Here is a 17,244-nt window from a genome sequence, read left to right as displayed (position 1 = left end):
GTTTACACACTTAGTTAGTTCTCTAGTCGAACCTAACACAAAAAATTTTTTTACTATTCTAGCTTTTCGAATTTTAAAATTAAAAATATAAAAAATTAATTTAAATTGACTTATATTATAGTTGGCTTTTTAAATTTTTGAACTAAAAAGCAAAATGGGTAGATCAGATTTCAGTCTATTCATATATTTCTAGAACTAGAATATAGCAATTATATCCATTTTTGTAATTCTTATATATTCCGGTAAAATCATTTTCATATCCCATCTATTTTAGGAAAAATACATATAACGACTTGTCCTCCTTTCAACCAATAAAAACAAAATGGTTTTATAATTTGAATGAAACAAGCACTATCTATCCGGCAGCTATAGTGATGAATTGATGGGTATATCATTTATATCACTAATCATACCATAGTCATATAGATATGCATGCTCACCAGTTTTTCTTTATAGTCCCATCATCAACAAAATTATTCCACAATCATGGTAACTAACTACAATGTAGATCATGATAAAATCAAAACCACTAACTCCAAATAAAAGTAAAAGAAAAATTAATGATATCATATATAATTCAATTCAAAATTGTTAGAGAAAGTTTAAAGAATAAGTACTTTTATTAAAATTTGGCCAAGACCTAACCAGCTAAAAAAAAATGAATAATCTCATACTATTAAATATAATTTCATATTATTAAAAATATTAATAATAGTTGATTAATAGCTACAAATCACAAAACCTGATCCCTAACATTTCTCAAATTGTTATTTGACAAGTTAACGGCAGGTACACGGTTTGACTGTTGGCGACGACGACCACCTCTCATGGCAGAAGTTGTTGGATCAACCACATCTTCTCCTCTTCCACAGACAGCACCATGGATTAGCCAAAATCCTTTTGTTTTTTCCTTCTTATTCTTCTTCTTATTCATCCTCATCATTAAACTAGTTGATGATGAAGTGTTGTTCTTATTTGACTCCATAATAATATGACTATCAATTTGCCTTGAAATGCTTTGCACTTCATATGCATCAAGGAGTAGTGAGTTCTTCTTCTTTCTATGACCTTTATTATTGTTTGCTTCTTCTTCTTCTTTTTCATGATGATTATCGTTGAGTTCCATTCTTTTCATTGCTTCTAGCTTGTACCTTGAAGGAGGCCTAGTCGATGTTCTTTGATGAGTAGTAGTTCTTGTTGTTGTGGTGACATCAAAGTCATTCATCAAACCCTTATTATTATTATTCCCTTCTGATCCTGAACCACGTTGGTACCATGCCCATGCAGCCGCCTTCACAAGATCCAAATCATCATCTTTCTTATTATTGTTATTATTACCCTTCTTCTTGTTGTTCTTCTTTCTTCTCTCCAAGAAAGAGTTCAAGAACAAGATCTTTGAAGAAGCCATGATAATAATAATATAAGAGATAGATAGAGCTTCTTCTTAATTAGCTTCTCCTTTTTTTGAGACTTTGAGGTGAGTAATGTGTGGGGCAACCAAGTTCCACGCAATGCAATAAAGTATGTTTCTTTCTTTCGTTCACTCAGTGTTGTGTGAGTAGTTGAAATATTCATGTGTGACTTTTTTTTTTTTTTTTTTTTTTGTGGTTGGCTGTGTTCTTAGAATTTAATTTGTGACATGGGTGTTGGGTCCACGTGGACCCTATTAACTTGTTGGCTAATATATGATACATGTATTTTTGTGACTTGTCTACATAAGATGATTATTCCCATCATGTAGAGCCAGTCATTTTCATATGAGTGTGTAGCAACTTTGTGATAGTCTCTTTTCTTTTTTTTTTTTTCATTTTGATGAAGGACATGGAAGGGTCATGTATGAACCTAGCTATCTATGCAATAAACCAGTTTTGTGTGAAGAGTATATTATTTCTATTTTTAAAAGCTAAGACATGTGTTATTTGTGTATGTTTATTCAATTTTGTAGATTAAATGAACACAAAATTATTTAATATTAGTATTTTTATCCGTTATAATATTACGAAAATATAATATTTTAAAACTACGTCGATTTAGTTCTGACGACATTATAGATTATGGTACAAACATTTATAAAATTAAACTACTTTTACAAAAATATCGTACGGGACAAAAGTGACTATCGACTAAGAAGATTAAGATTTCCGTAAATAAAAAAAAAAGTCAAATAATAAGATTTTTAGTTATTATTTTCATTTGAAAGAGTTTAATTTTTTTACTAATAATTATTTTTAACATTCCTTATATAAAATTTGAAAAAATTTAACGTGTATACTTTTACATTTGATTAGGTGTTAAATCTGTTGCACAAATAAAAATAATTAATTTTTATACTTGTTATTTAAAAATAATATTTTTTTTCTCTATGTATATAAAATATAATTAGATATTAGTATAAAAAAATTATATTTATAGTTATAATATTAACTCAAAATTAATTTCTTTTAAATAACTTAATCATGATTCTAAATTTTAATCACCACATTAGTATAATCTCCAAATTATATATAATAAATATTTAAAAAAAGAGAAGTAAAAATATAGATTAAAAAAATAAGCAGTAAAATTTTAAAATTAAATAAAAAGACTAAAAAATATGCATATAATATTATTTTTTATTTGAATTATATTATTTTATTAATTTTATTTTTTGTAGAGAAAAAAGATAGAGAAATATAGAAAATGAAGAGAGAGAGAAAGATAAAGAAGAAGAATGAGAGAGAAAGTTTGTTAATTTAAAAAAATATTTTAATTGTAATAAAAAATATCTGGTGATATATTTTGATTTATTAAATTATTAATATAAATTATAAATTATATATAGAGTGAAAACGATAGAAAAAATAAAAAAAGAGAGAGATAGATAAGAGAATGTAGGAAGGAAGTTTAATTATTAATTTTGAAGAGAAATATTTTTTCTCAATTTTAATAAAAATATATGACATATTTTGATTATTAAATTAGTTAGTAATAATATATAATATATAATATAACTATATTTCAATTTTAATATTTTAATTTTAATTTTAATTTAATTAAATATAATTAGAGAATGTCATATTGTATATTTTGATTGTTAAATTTATAATTGATTATTGATAATAATATATACATAAGAGAGATAGAATGTGTGAAGAAATGAAATAGATAGAGAAAGGAAGAGGGAAGAGGAGAAAATTTTTAAATTTTAGAAAAAAAAGATTTAATTTTAATTATAACAAAAAAGTGATATGTGATACATTTTGATTATAAAATTAGTAATAGATAATGGATAGATAATAAACAATAGATTTGATAGATGAAAGCTTTTTTGTTTTTAGGGTGAGATCAGGCTTGTTGTATGTTTGAATAGTTTGATCATCAAGAAGGTATGAGGCATGTTTTTCCGTTCATAAGTTTCAAATATACTTTTAACAATTTAAACATATAAGTTTTTTATATTTCAAAAATGGTTATAAAAAATTAAGCATTATGCTTTGGAAGATTGTGATGGTTTATTTATAACCGTCACAAAATCATACCAAGAAAAAATGAAAAAAAATTATCTATAATATATAAATGTTAAAATATAAAATCCCCTTTTCAAAATAAGAAAATTACACAACGTAACATTTCTTATCAAAATATAATATGCAACAATTTTCATGTATAGAGTTAAATAGATCTTCGCGGGTTTTTATGATTAGAAGATATGTAATAAACATTCACGTTACATAATTTTATTTTTACTTCTACTTAAAGTTTATAATTTTATATCATAAAAATAGATTTTCTAAAAATATAATATAACACCCTATCATATAGAGTCTTACGCTTAAGTCATAAAGTAGAGGTGACAAAGTATTACGACCTCTAAAAATAAAATACATACATAAATATAGTTAAAAAAATTTATATCTAGGAATTTTAAAGAATAAGCTAAACAAAAGCAAAAAATAAATAAATAAAAAATCGTGTCTCACTCGACCTGTGAAGCTAAGACCGGCTAGAGTATGTAATTATATATATTTATACAATCAAAAATATAACTCAAACTATAAAATAAACACCTGTTTCTCCAAGTCAACCTCTAGGAGTGACAAAATACAAAATATACATGTGGAGATTCTATATACATATATACATAGTTTAAAACAAAATATAACAGCCAAAAACAACAGAAATATGTATGGAATGAGAATCGGGAGTTTTTAACATGGTAAAGGTATCCACATAGTAATATAAAAGGTCTCGAAAAAGCTAGAGACATTTCTAGTAGAACTTCGACACTCGAATTTCAACTTAATGATCCAACTAAACCAGAAATTAAGTAAGTTATCTAAAGTATTCAAGTTCTAAATCTAACTTTAACCTAATACTTCACTTTCTGTCTTCCCCAATCCTCCGAATCATCGGTGGAACAACTCCCTTCACACCTCCACCAAGAGGGGTTTCTCAGAAAACATACACATGCAATTCAAGCAAGAAAAATACAGATAGATGTGCAATTACAGCAAGTAGAACAAGTAGTAGATAAGTACAGTTAAGCAATTAGGCAAACCAAAATAATGGACACTCAAGTAAGACATACAAATGCACATGATGTATGCCTATCTTATGGCTGATGAGTCTCATATGTCGGTTATACAGCCAACCCGACATGTCCTGGTAGCTAACCATCAGACAGTCCTTCTGTGTGCGCATCCCCAAGCTCAAAAATAATATCTATGGAGTCAAACTCCAAACTCAATAATATAATTCCATGGAGTCAAATATATATGTGTGTGTGTGCCCATGGAGGAACCCGGGAAGTTAAAGTGCTCAGTCACATCTTGCGACAGATAGTTAACAATTAATCTCAAAATATACAAGCCACATAATAATCTCTTTTCTTTTTAAAATAACACTTTAAATCAAATCTTCAATTTTTATAGAAATTTCGTCAACATCTCCTCTAAAACTCAAACTTCTGCCACCCTTCAAGGGTCCCAACCACCAAACCAAACACCTCTCAATCATTCAAATCATTTCTAGTATCAAATTATTTCAAAATTAAACCAATTCTAATATTAAATCTTTTTCCAAAATCAACCAACTCCAATAACAAATCGCTTACAAAATCGAACCACACATCTCTCAACCAAACCATTCGATTCAATTTCACAAACTCACCATCAATCCTCAACACATCAACAATCTTCATTATTTTTTTATACTTATCCAAGACATAATCCAACACATACAAATTTATTCGTCCTTTGTACACGCATCATGTACCATATACACAATCCATCAATAATTCATTTAGTTCATTCCTATATTAAGGTCTTCTAGAGTATGTTTTCACGTGATATTAAATATTAATTATGTGAAACCAAAATCATACCTTGGCTGATTCCTCCATTAACTCGAAACACTTCAAAAACCTCTTCTTTCACAAGTTCTAAACTTCCAAATGTCAAGTCCTCTTAATCACCCAAATTTCATCCCAAACCACCAAATTGAACTCCAAATCAACAAGAACACAATCTAATTCACACAATATCACTATAGTCATCATAGGGTTCACTAATTCAATTATTCACAAAGGTTCAACAGTTTTTTACCTTACCCACGGATCAATTGGACAAAACCCAGTGATTTTTCGTTGCTAGAATTCACCTAAATCGTCAAAATTATTCAATTTCTCAATACCCAAACTCAAAAGTCTCAAAATTGAAGAGGAGAAGAACTGGGTGAGAAATGCAAATTTTTTACCACTTTGTTCAAATAGAATTGAAAAGAATTCTGAAACAAACACATAGCCATTGACGGCTCGTCAATCGGAGCTCTAGATTGAAAATTATGGACGATTGAATTTTTGAAGACATTAAGGTTTAGGTTTTTAACGTTACTCTTCTTCCCTTTAGCGTAAAAATGAAAGAAATGGGGATAAGAGGCTGAGCTCTTATGTTTGTTTGGTGGGATTTGGGTCTGGTTTGATCGGTTCGGTTTATTGATTCAATTTTGAGTTAAAATTTTTAAAATTAGTATCAAAATTCGTATTTTTAGTATTTCTACTCTTTTAAATCATAAAATTTAATTTTCTAATTTTTTAATAATAATTAATTTATTAGATAATTATTTATTTATTTCGTGGGGTTTACATCCTATCCACCTAATTAAGAATTTTATCCCCAAAATTCAGATTCAGTTACCTGAAAAAAGGTAAGGGTAGTCTTCTCTCATTTCTGACTTAAGTTTTCAGCTGTGTTCCTCGATTCCAGCTCAACTCTAAGCAATCTTTACTAACAAAACTCTTTTTCTGCGTAGCTACTTAACACTAGTATTGTCAATTCTAACCGGAGTTACTTGACACGCTAGATCCTCTCTCAGTTACACTGGTTCAGGTTCTAAAACGTGATTGGCATCAGAAGCATACTTTTGAAACTACGAGACGTGAAATACGTCGTACCGGTTTTAAAGATGTGGGGGTAGAATTACCCGATATGCCACCGGCCCAATCCTCTTCAGAATCTGAAACGGTTCTTTGTTTTTTTTTTTCTGCTAACTCAGGTCCCATTACACTTCGGCTTCAATTTTGACTGCTCATCGGTTCTAGTTTGTTGAAGTAACCTTCACGAATATAGGACTTCCTTCTTAAAATTTAAAACGTTTTCTCTTTAAGTCCGCATAACTTTCTGTCGATTTTTTGTAATGAGAATCTTAACTCGAATTTGCTTGATTTCTGTTCCATCGTCTCGGCTATCGTTTCGGGACCTAAGACACTTGATTCTCCAGGTTCACACTAACACAGAAGAGATTAATACCTTGTGCAACCTTACTATCTTCTTAACGTACAGTCTCCAATGTTCTGTCTTCATCTTCTGACACGTTAGGTACTTGGTCGCAAGTGATGCTACTCCACCTTTCACCCCATGTCACCAAAACATCTGCTTTAATTCGTGGTGCATCTTAGTAACTTCAGGATGAATTCGAAAATTCACTTTTGAGAACTTCAGGCCACAGTTTACACCTCCACTTACAACATTCGGCATGCAAATAATTCCGTTTTACCTCCAATTCCTTCTTTGTCTTCCTCGATCTTCTTCTTGATTTTCTTGTTCAACAGACTTTAACATCTTTGGTAACTTCTTACTATCTCACTGTGTCTCTGAATTTCAGTCTCACCATTATTTATAATTACTATTAATTCAGTCCAACTCCTCCGTCCACTATCTCAACACCAAATTTTCAAACATAACTTGGACACAATTAATAATTTTTGCAAATAATACTCATATAACTAATTTTCTAAATAATATTAAGCACAATTATATTAAAATTAAAGAAATTAAATCCAAGTAAATTATTTTAAACCAATCAACTAATAATTGGGTAAAATTTTTTATTTACGACCCCGTAAAATCAACTAACAATTTTATGACATACACAACAAAGATACACTTCCATAGTTCAGTTCTTCCCAATCATGGTACATCTTATCATGCATTTTGTTGAAGAAATAAATCTTAATAATCCAGTATATTATCGGTGGATATACTCAATAAAAAAATTAGTTTTTATATAAACCCATCTACGATTAAATTTTTATACTAAGTGTATCATTTAAATTTATTTAAAAGATATGTGGGTCATTTAAAGCAATATGTGCACAACAGTACATAAATAAAAGGCTCAATTCTGGAGGGAAAATTAAGTCTATGGTAATTAACAAATTTAATAATTTTAATGATGTATGTAATTTGCTCGTTATATTATGATCTGTGTTTTCGTATTTCAATAAATTTTTACTGATTTGTTGATTTTAATAAAAAAAAAAAAAAGCAGTTTCTCATTTCTTTATATGATTTTTTTTTTAAAAAGTTAGTTTACAATGAGTTGTTGTTGTTCTTAATGCCGTTGTTATGATAATTATGATTTGATCTCTAATAATTATTATCAATTTTAATATTATTATGACTAATAAATATTAGTAAATATAAAATGATGGTGTAACAGGATAAATAAAAATAAAAGATTTTTTATCATGTTGTATAAGTACAATATTCATTAAAAAATTGCTATGGCCTCTCCATTATTCTTTTTATTAGAACATGCAATTTCTGTTACGAGAGACGTAAAATGAATGTTAGGTTTGGTTGATGCTTATGTTTCAACCAATACTTTGTAATCACGAACGAAATCTACCATGCAAGTTTGTTTCTTATGCATACTCTCAAAATTTTGTATTAAACTATATTTAAATAATATATATTTTAAGTTGACATATACTAACAAATTTATTGCAATCATATTTATTACGTTAACATTCAAATTTGTAAGAATTTTCTGAATGGAAAAAAAAAATTGGGTATGTTTCTGTGACATGTGTATCTGAGATAAAAAAAAATCTAATATAAAAAAAGTATCATAAAGAAATAGGTGTTTTATGAAAAAGACTATGAACTATACTTTTTATTAGGTAGACACGCTTTACAAACAATTATGCTGTTGAGTTGGATATTACATCACGGAAGTAAATAAAATTCGTAAAATTGCACATTACAAAAAATCTTTTTAAGAAATCTGTCCAAACTCCCAACAAGAAAGATGAAAGGTATGCATGTTGATATTTTTTGTGTTAGCTAATATTAAAAAAAAAAAAGTTAAATAGTACAGAAATTTATTCAAAAGGCAATTTAATCCTCCGTTAGAATTGACATCTCCATGCAGTTTGATTTCGATAAGGTTTCGAAAGAAGACAATAAAATTTTATGACCAACAAAATTACTCAATATATATTCTAATTTAATTTAATATTATATACATATAATATTTTTTAAATAATATTGGCTAATTTTAATATTATTAAACAATTCTTTAAAAGCAATAAATTTATAAATAATATAATAATTTTGTTATAAAATTATTAAATTAAATTTTGGTTTAGTATTTTTTAAGATAGTTTGTAAAAGTTAATTTTTAAAAGAAAATTTTGTTTTTTAAAATTGTAGTAGTTATGTTTATCAAATTAAATTAAAAATAATTTTTAATAAATATAAGTACCAATAATTAAGTTTGATAAAATAAATTTTAAAATTTAAAAATATTATAATAGATATAAATATAGAAATTAAATTTAAAAATTAATATATAATACATATATTAGATATATTAAATTTTCTAATTTTGAGATATAAGGACGAGTTAATTTAAAAAATTTTTCATATATGCTTTTAGAAACATCCATTTTTTTTTTTCTAATTGCAAACACTGAATACAAGAACATAATTTTTTTAATTTACTAAAACATACCATGAATAATTTGTATTTTTTAAAAACACAAGTACTTCTTCAAAATATTTTACTACATAAAGCCTAACTTGGCAAAAATATTTAAAAACGCAATTAGTAGCCTATAAAATTTAAATTCTTGTCCTGTTACTAGGCTTGTGGTGTTCATTCTCTTATTTCTATATACGATGACTAGAAGCCTAGAATATATATATAAAGCAAATCAATATATAAACTCTCTCTTTTTACCTCTGAACAAAATATAGAAGAAGCTCATATGGTTGTAATTGTAAACATACGGAACCAAAATGCCAAATACATGAACCTCAATGCTTCCTAACAAATCATGTATATTTAGTTTGGAAAATCATTTTAATTTTAATATAAAACTATTTTACAGTAATAATACACTCATAACCTATATGAAAATACCAATATTAAAGCAACCACATGGATGAGTGCTATACTTACTATTAACAATGGAGTGCTATCTAATAAAATTGTGAAAGAATAGGAAAATAAAAGAATTGTGAAAGAAAAAGATGAAGAAATTTTATTGATTATTGATTGAATGAATTGTAAACTATGAAGGTAAAACTAAGTATATATAGAGTATTGGCCTATGAAAGATAAAATTAGATAAAGATAAGATATAGATAAAGATAAAGATAACTATAAGATAAGATAAAGACTAAATTATAATTTAATTTGTGTATTCTGTTGGGCTGAATTTGTGGGCCGTGAGACGTCTTTATTGTTGTCATGGGCTAAGGTGGAAGAGTGGTTTAATACGCCCCCGCAAGCTGGAGGATGAAAGATGTCAAGAACACTAAGCTTATTCAGATTAAGATGGAAGGGTTGAGGAGACAAAGGCTTGGTGAAGATGTCAGCTAGTTGCCCAGAAGAGGGAATTGGGAGAAGTTTCATCACTCCAGCTTGAGCTTTTTGTCGAACCAAGTGACAATCAACCTCTAAATGTTTGGTCCGTTCATGAAAAACTGGGTTAGCAGCAATATGAAGAGCACTCTGATTATCACAATATAAAACTGGTGGGCGAATAGGAGAGATGCGTAAAAATTGTAACACATTTATTATCCATTGAAGTTCACAAGTTGTGTTGGCAAGTGCACGATATTCTGCTTCCGTGGAAGAGCGGGCAACGGTGGTTTGTTTCTTGGTCTTCCAAGAGACTAAAGAACTGCCTAAGAAGAAACAATAACCTGTTAAAGATCGCCGAGTGTCAGGACATCCGGCCCAATCAGAGTCACTGAAGCCGAGAAGCTGAATTTCTGATTCCCTTGGAAAGAAAAGTCCTTTGCCGGGACTAGTCTTCAGATATCGTAACACATGCTTGGCAGCTTGAAGATGAGATTTAGTAGGAGATGCCATGAATTGACTTAATTGTTGAGTAGCATACATGATGTCCGGTCGAGTAGTGGTGAGATAGATAAGACGGCCAACCAAACGACGATATACAAAAGGGTCGGATAGCAAGGGACTTTGGTCTTGATATAGTCTTGTGGTACTATCCATTGGAACAGAGGCAGGTTTAGCACCTAATAAACCAGAATCCTCCAAAAGATCAAGACAATATTTTCTCTGAGATAAGCAAATTCCCTTCTCTGATTGAGCAACTTCAATACCCAAAAAATATTTTAATGGGCCCAAGTCTTTAATTCGGAAGTGTTGGTGTAAAATAGACTTGATGGCAGCAAGTTCAGAAATAGAATTACCAGTGAGAACAATGTCGTCAACATAGACTAAAAGGATAGAAATTTGATCACCAATGAATTTGACAAATAAACTATAATCAGATGAGGTCTGCTGATATCCATGAGATAGCAAAAGATGAGAAAGTTTGTCATACCACATACGACTAGATTGTCGTAAACCATACAGTGACTTTAGTAGCTTACAGCATTGATTCGGTTGAGGAGATCTAAATCCGGGTGGCAGAGTCATATAAACATCCTCAGAAAGATCCCCATGTAAGAAAGCATTATTGACATCCAACTGATGTATAGGCCAATGCTTCATAGAGGCCAATGCCAAAACTAATCTGATAGTGGCAGGCTTGACAACAGGGGAGAAAGTTTCCAAGAAATCAACACCTTCAGTTTGAGTGAACCCTTTAGCCACAAGGCGTGCTTTATATCGATCAACTGAACCATCAGGCTTGCGTTTGATGCGATAGACCCATTTACAGCCAACCGGCTTAACCCCTGCAGGGCAATCAACAAGACGCCAAGTTTTGTTCAGCTCAAGAGCATCCAACTCATCTTTCATAGCACTACGCCAATTAGAGTGTTGATTGGCGTCCTTAAAAGACTTTGGCTCAACGTCAGAATGTAGAGATAAAATAAACTTTTTATGTGAAGATGAAAGAGAAGAAAAAGACATGACTGAAGATAAAGGATACTTGCACTTTGAGGGAGATTGATTTGTAGAGATGAGAGAGGAATTACACAAGTAATCAGAGAGATATGCTGGAGGTCGGTGAGGCCGGTCGGAATGACGAGGATGGGGTTGCTCAGGTGGTGAAGAAGGTGACGGGGGATGAGAAGGTGATGGTGGGCTGGTGTCTAGTGTTGAAAGGGATTCGGTGGTCATGGGTTCAACTTGGTTAGGAAACGATAGTGAGGAAGAAGGAGAGGTTGTTGGAGAAAATAAAGAACTAGGTGTAGTTGGGTCAATGGGTATAGGTGAGGGTTCAACTGGAAGACTAACCGAATCTTGTTTTTGAGAAGGTGTGTTTGGCAATGTTGGGCTAAGTGTCTGGAATTGGACATTTTTTGTGACTAAGGGCAAGATCTTTTCATAAAAAATTACGTTTCTAGAAATCTCAATTCTTTTATCTTCTAAAACATAAATAATATACCCTTTAAAACCAGATTGAAAAAGTGCAAATTGTTGCTCTGTAGAGTGCAAGAAGAAGATGAAAAAGTGAGTTCACATATGAGTGCTGAAGTAATTTTTGAAACAGAGATAATATTAAAGTTGAAATGAGGTAAATAAAGAACATCATGAAGAACCAAGGATGGTGAAAATTGAACGATGCCTTTATAAGAAACAGTAGTTCGAGAACCATTTGGTAAATGAACAATAATAGGAGAAATTTGTGTGTAAGAAATAAACCAAGACAAATTTGATGCAATGTGATCTGTGGCACCAGAATCAATGATCCAAGTATTCAAGAATGAATCTCGATTTGAAGAATTGTTAACAGTAGAAAAGGTATTGAAAGAACAAAGATAATGAGTAGTTGGACTTGGCAGAAGCTCAAGTTGGTTTGAAGGACGAGCTTCTTCATTGAAAGGAAGTGTCATGAAAGAAAAGTGTTGGGCTGACGAAAGGTCCAAAAGAGACTCCGGATGAAGTTGCTGGTGTGCCCTTTCTCCTTGATCCATGGATGTCAGCAGAGCTCAAGAGGAGCTCTGATACCATAATAAAATTGTGAAAGAATAGGAAAATAAAAGAATTGTGAAAGAAAAAGATGAAGAAATTTTATTGATTATTGATTGAATGAATTGTAAACTATGAAGGTAAAACTAAGTATATATAGAGTATTGGCCTATGAAAGATAAAATTAGATAAAGATAAGATATAGATAAAGATAAAGATAACTATAAGATAAGATAAAGACTAAATTATAATTTAATTTGTGTATTCTGTTGGGCTGAATTTGTGGGCCGTGAGACGTCTTTATTGTTGTCATGGGCTAAGGTGGAAGAGTGGTTTAATACTATCTGACTCGTGTAACTTATTTAATGTATTTATATGTATGTGGCAATAGTTTCACCATCAAATTAATATGCAATTTGAAGGAAATAAATTATTTTGCCCTTAAATTTTGTTCTCACATGTCGATCCTTTAAATTAAAATTTAGTTATTATCAAGAGTAATATGATTTTCCCTTCTTTATTTATAGGGTTATAAGTTGTATTAAATAAAAATATAAAACATAATGATATTAAAATTTTATTGATATAATAATATTCAATTAATTATTTATATAATTTAAAAAAAGAAACAATTTGACTCACTATCTCTACTAAAATATAACATAAAATAGGTTACAGCATGCAAATGATATTTAAGTTGTGGTTTATTTTAAAATTAAGAAAATATTCTAAGAAATTATATTATAAAAATTCTATGTTTAAAAATATTACATTCAATTATTATAAAGAATTTGTTTATTTAGTGTTATAAGTGAAAAAAATTATTTTTAATAATAAATTAAAAAATTAAAAATAATAACTATAAATGTATTCTCACGTAAATGCAATGACTATAATAAATATCTTGTCTGTATACAATTTATTAGATATATTTAATTAATTACTTATATTAATTTAAGGATTATAAAATATAAATATACTCTTACATTCTCATATAAGAATCTCATTATCATAAGTTAGATTTCATATATATATATATATATATATATATATATATATATATAACTTTTAGTTTAAAGGAAAAAAAAAGTCTTATTCAAATGAAAATGAAAGAAAAAGCATTAATGAAAATAAAGAAAGGTAAAATTGTTCATCTTTTATTTATTTAGTAAGTTTAGAATGGTGTTTATATATATATATATATATATATATATATACTTTTTTGGCTATTTGTAAACCTTATCATTGTCATTGGTTGTCTTAGTGGTAGTTAAATTGTTTTTAGAAGTTTAATTTAGAAGCAATATACTGATTGGATATGGCCATTAATTTTTGTGTTCGAAGGCTGAGATTTGTTTAGAATTGAAGTGATGAAAAAAAAGAAAAGCCATGAATAAATTATACATGAAGTAGCTTATGGATTTAAGCAACAAGAATTGGAAGATTCTGTGTTATCTTTTGTCTTTTGAAAACTATATCAATATTCAATAATGTATGTGAAGATGTCAAATAAAACAAGTCTATATCTGAATTTATTTTTCCTGAATAAGTTTATATCTTAATTTATTTTTCCTTTCTTTTATTGTTCATACTTCACAAGATTTTATCAGCTGTTGTCCCTGTAGAAAGGGTTTGAAAATTTTCTTCAATTTTTAATAAAAAAAAAGAATTAATTTTTATGTAGACGATTAGTTTATTTGGATTGGATTTAGTTATATATAATTAAATTATGTTAGATCTTCAATTCGTATGCGGATAATTATTTTTATCCTTAAGTGGATGATTATTTTTACTAAGGTGAGTAGCATGTGGCAAGCTCAGCAACCATGGTGAAATGGGATGATTATTGATGAAGGCGGAGTGGCCGCGAGTTGAAAAAGAAGAGAGTATTAGAGTGAAATGCTTTAGTAATTTAGGATTTCATATGGTTATTTTTTTTTTTTTTTGAATTAACTAACTAGATTTTTTAAAAATTTTGAAATTGAGGATTTGAAATTTGAAATTTAATGTGAAATAATTGAATGAGAGTTTTTGAATTTAAATAATCTGTAAAGTAATTTTTATTATTTATTTATATTAGATAATCAACTCATTATATACATTGTCAAAATTTCTCATTGGTTCCCTAATGGGAGAAAGGCCAACGTCTATCAACGATAAAGAAAGTTCCCATACATTATGATGGATTTTGTTTTGTAACAACAAATCACAACTCGTTTGAAATAGACGGGGTTCCTCTTGTTCCTGTTATGAGGAGTAACTTCTTCTTTTTATCTCTGACTTGGGGAGTACTGACATTCAAGTCAGGATACTAAACCTGTGAGAGTGGATGAGTTCTCGCATTAACTTTACTAGGAAGTGTACTTGTTGCTTTTTGGGGACCTCTTCAACATCTTGGACTATGTATTTTGCCGGATTCCTAACTAATTATACACCTCCATAGTTCTTCATAGTCACACTTCACCTTCTTATTGTGCATCTTGTTAAAAAAGTAAAAATTTATCGATTCATCAATTCTATAAATTTTTTCTCTCTAATTTATCAATTCATCAATTCTTTGTTCTCTATTCATCCAGCTAACTCTATTGAACTTTGATTTTACCAAGCTATCGATACATGCGCAATAGGACACAAGCAGAAGGTTCAATTACGACAAAAATTAAGTCTAATTAATAACTTTATGTAGTTTGCTGATTACATTATAATCTGTATTTTCATATTTCAATTAAATTTTATTGATTTATTGGTATCAATACACTACTAGAAATTTTGTTATTACAGACGAAAATTTTCGATGGATTTTATCCCACGGAAATACAGACGGAATTTCAGAGAGATTTTTTGTCGGAAAACCAAAAAAATGGATTAATATAAATTACAGACGGAAAAGAGAATCCGTCGATAATTCCGTAGAAAAAATTAATTTTTTTCCGTGAAAAATGGTTACAGACAGAAAATCTGTCTGTAATTAAATAGACAAAACGTTGCGTTTTATTAAATTATTACAGACGGATTTTTCGTCTGTAATTTAAAATTTTCCGTCGGAAATGTTGAAATAAGGGGTTTGCTTTAAGCGTGGCTCCTCATTTCACACGATACCTATCCGCGCCTCCACACCCCTCTCTTCCAAACGCTCCATCGGCGGCGCCTCTCCGCCTTGCACCGCCGTCGCACTGAACTTCCGTCACACCGAAGCTCCATCACACCCCCTCCCGACGCTTCTTCGTGTGTTGCTCGCGTCGCTTCGTATCGAACCCTAATATGCAGAAATTGCTCCGTTTCGATCTTGCCTCAGCTGTGCAGGTAGCCCTAATCTCTTCTACACCTTTATCACTCTTCCTATTCGCTGCTACACTGACGCCAGCCTCTCCTCCTGTTCGCCATTTTCCGTCGAGCTTTTCTGCATCTCGTCCGATTCACCACCTCTCCTCGAACTTTGCAGCGCGCTGCCGTCGTTCTCGTCTTGGTATGGTTTCTGTGGTCCAGTTCTTATTGTATTTGCTATCCTCTTACGCATGCATAGCTATTTTCTTTTATTTTTCTTTTGCTTTCTTTCTTTCTTTCTCCTTCGTTTTCCTTCTCGCACTTCTGGATCTGCTACCACTCATAGAATTTTCTGTTCCAGAATATCGAGAATCTATCCTCAGATTCGGTTAATTTTTGAACTTATCACTTTCAGTTTTTTGGATTTTTATTTTCATGTTTGAAATACTGATTGTGTAGATTTTGTTGTTCAATTAGTTCATTCTTTTTTCAGTTACTGAGATGATTATATGGCTTTAAGTCTAAAACATGAGCAATACAATAATGTCTGTGAGTAAAGTATAAAATATTTTCTATTGTAATGTTTTAGCTTGGAGTGTTCTATTTTACACTATGAATTCTACATGCATCATAGATCAGCTTATTCTTGAATCCTATGCAAAGCAAGAGCTAATAGAATAGCAGTAATGTCTGTGAATATTTTACTTAGGAATTAAAACGTATAGATGGCATATGCAACTATGTTTTACTTAAGATGAAACTATATTTATTAACTTGATGACTTTTTTTCTTTAGGAATTATTTGAGATCCCACGTGGCCAAGGTCGTGGTGGTGAAGACATTATTAGATTAGAAATTAGTATTCCTTTTCTAATTCAAATACAGCATGAAGGTGTATAATTTTATTATGCAAGTGGATGTAAATTTTCAGGTGGCCACCAATTCATTCTCTGTTCATGTGATGAAAAAATTATTAGCTGTTAGTAACTCAGGAAGTTTATCTATGTCATTGCTTCAGAAGATTCATGGAAACCTCATAAAGGTTCAACATCTAATTTCTTTGCTTTGGGATACTGTAATATTCCTGTTTGCTATGGTGCACGTGTTTAATCGTGAAGTTTTATTAAGATGTCAGGCTTCAAAAGAAAAAGCTACTAGCCAGAGCTTTTGGTTATATATATATATATGAAATCAGTTTTCACCTCATTGGCTATTTTATGTGTTTTCTAATTTACATGTATAAGCTCATTAACTTTAAAAATATTGTGCATTTGTGCTTGCTTGTTTCTGTACTTTATCTAGTAAAAACGGCTTGCAATTTTTTCA

General features: G+C 29.9%; 1 protein-coding gene across 1 annotated transcript; it reads right to left on the bottom strand.

Annotated features, from left to right (window-relative positions):
• Positions 1-638: 638 nt before the first annotated feature.
• On the bottom strand, positions 639-1,498 carry LOC107606779 (uncharacterized). The gene has a single exon (XM_016308798.3). The coding sequence runs from the start codon at positions 1,406-1,408 to the stop codon at positions 734-736; it is 675 nt and encodes a 224-aa protein (XP_016164284.2). The 5' UTR covers positions 1,409-1,498; the 3' UTR covers positions 639-733.
• Positions 1,499-17,244: the final 15,746 nt, after the last annotated feature.

This window comes from Arachis ipaensis, chromosome B7, assembly GCF_059453495.1.
Source record: "Arachis ipaensis isolate K30076 ecotype BB chromosome B7, ASM5945349v1, whole genome shotgun sequence".
NCBI lineage: Eukaryota > Viridiplantae > Streptophyta > Magnoliopsida > Fabales > Fabaceae > Arachis > Arachis ipaensis.
Note: the sequence above shows the minus strand (reverse complement) of the source record. Positions and strands in the feature narration are given on the sequence as shown.

Excerpts from the sequence above, each read along its gene's own strand:
- LOC107606779 (XM_016308798.3), bottom strand. The coding sequence starts at position 1,408 with ATGGCTTCTTCAAAGATCTTGTTCTTGAACTCTTTCTTGGAGAGAAGA.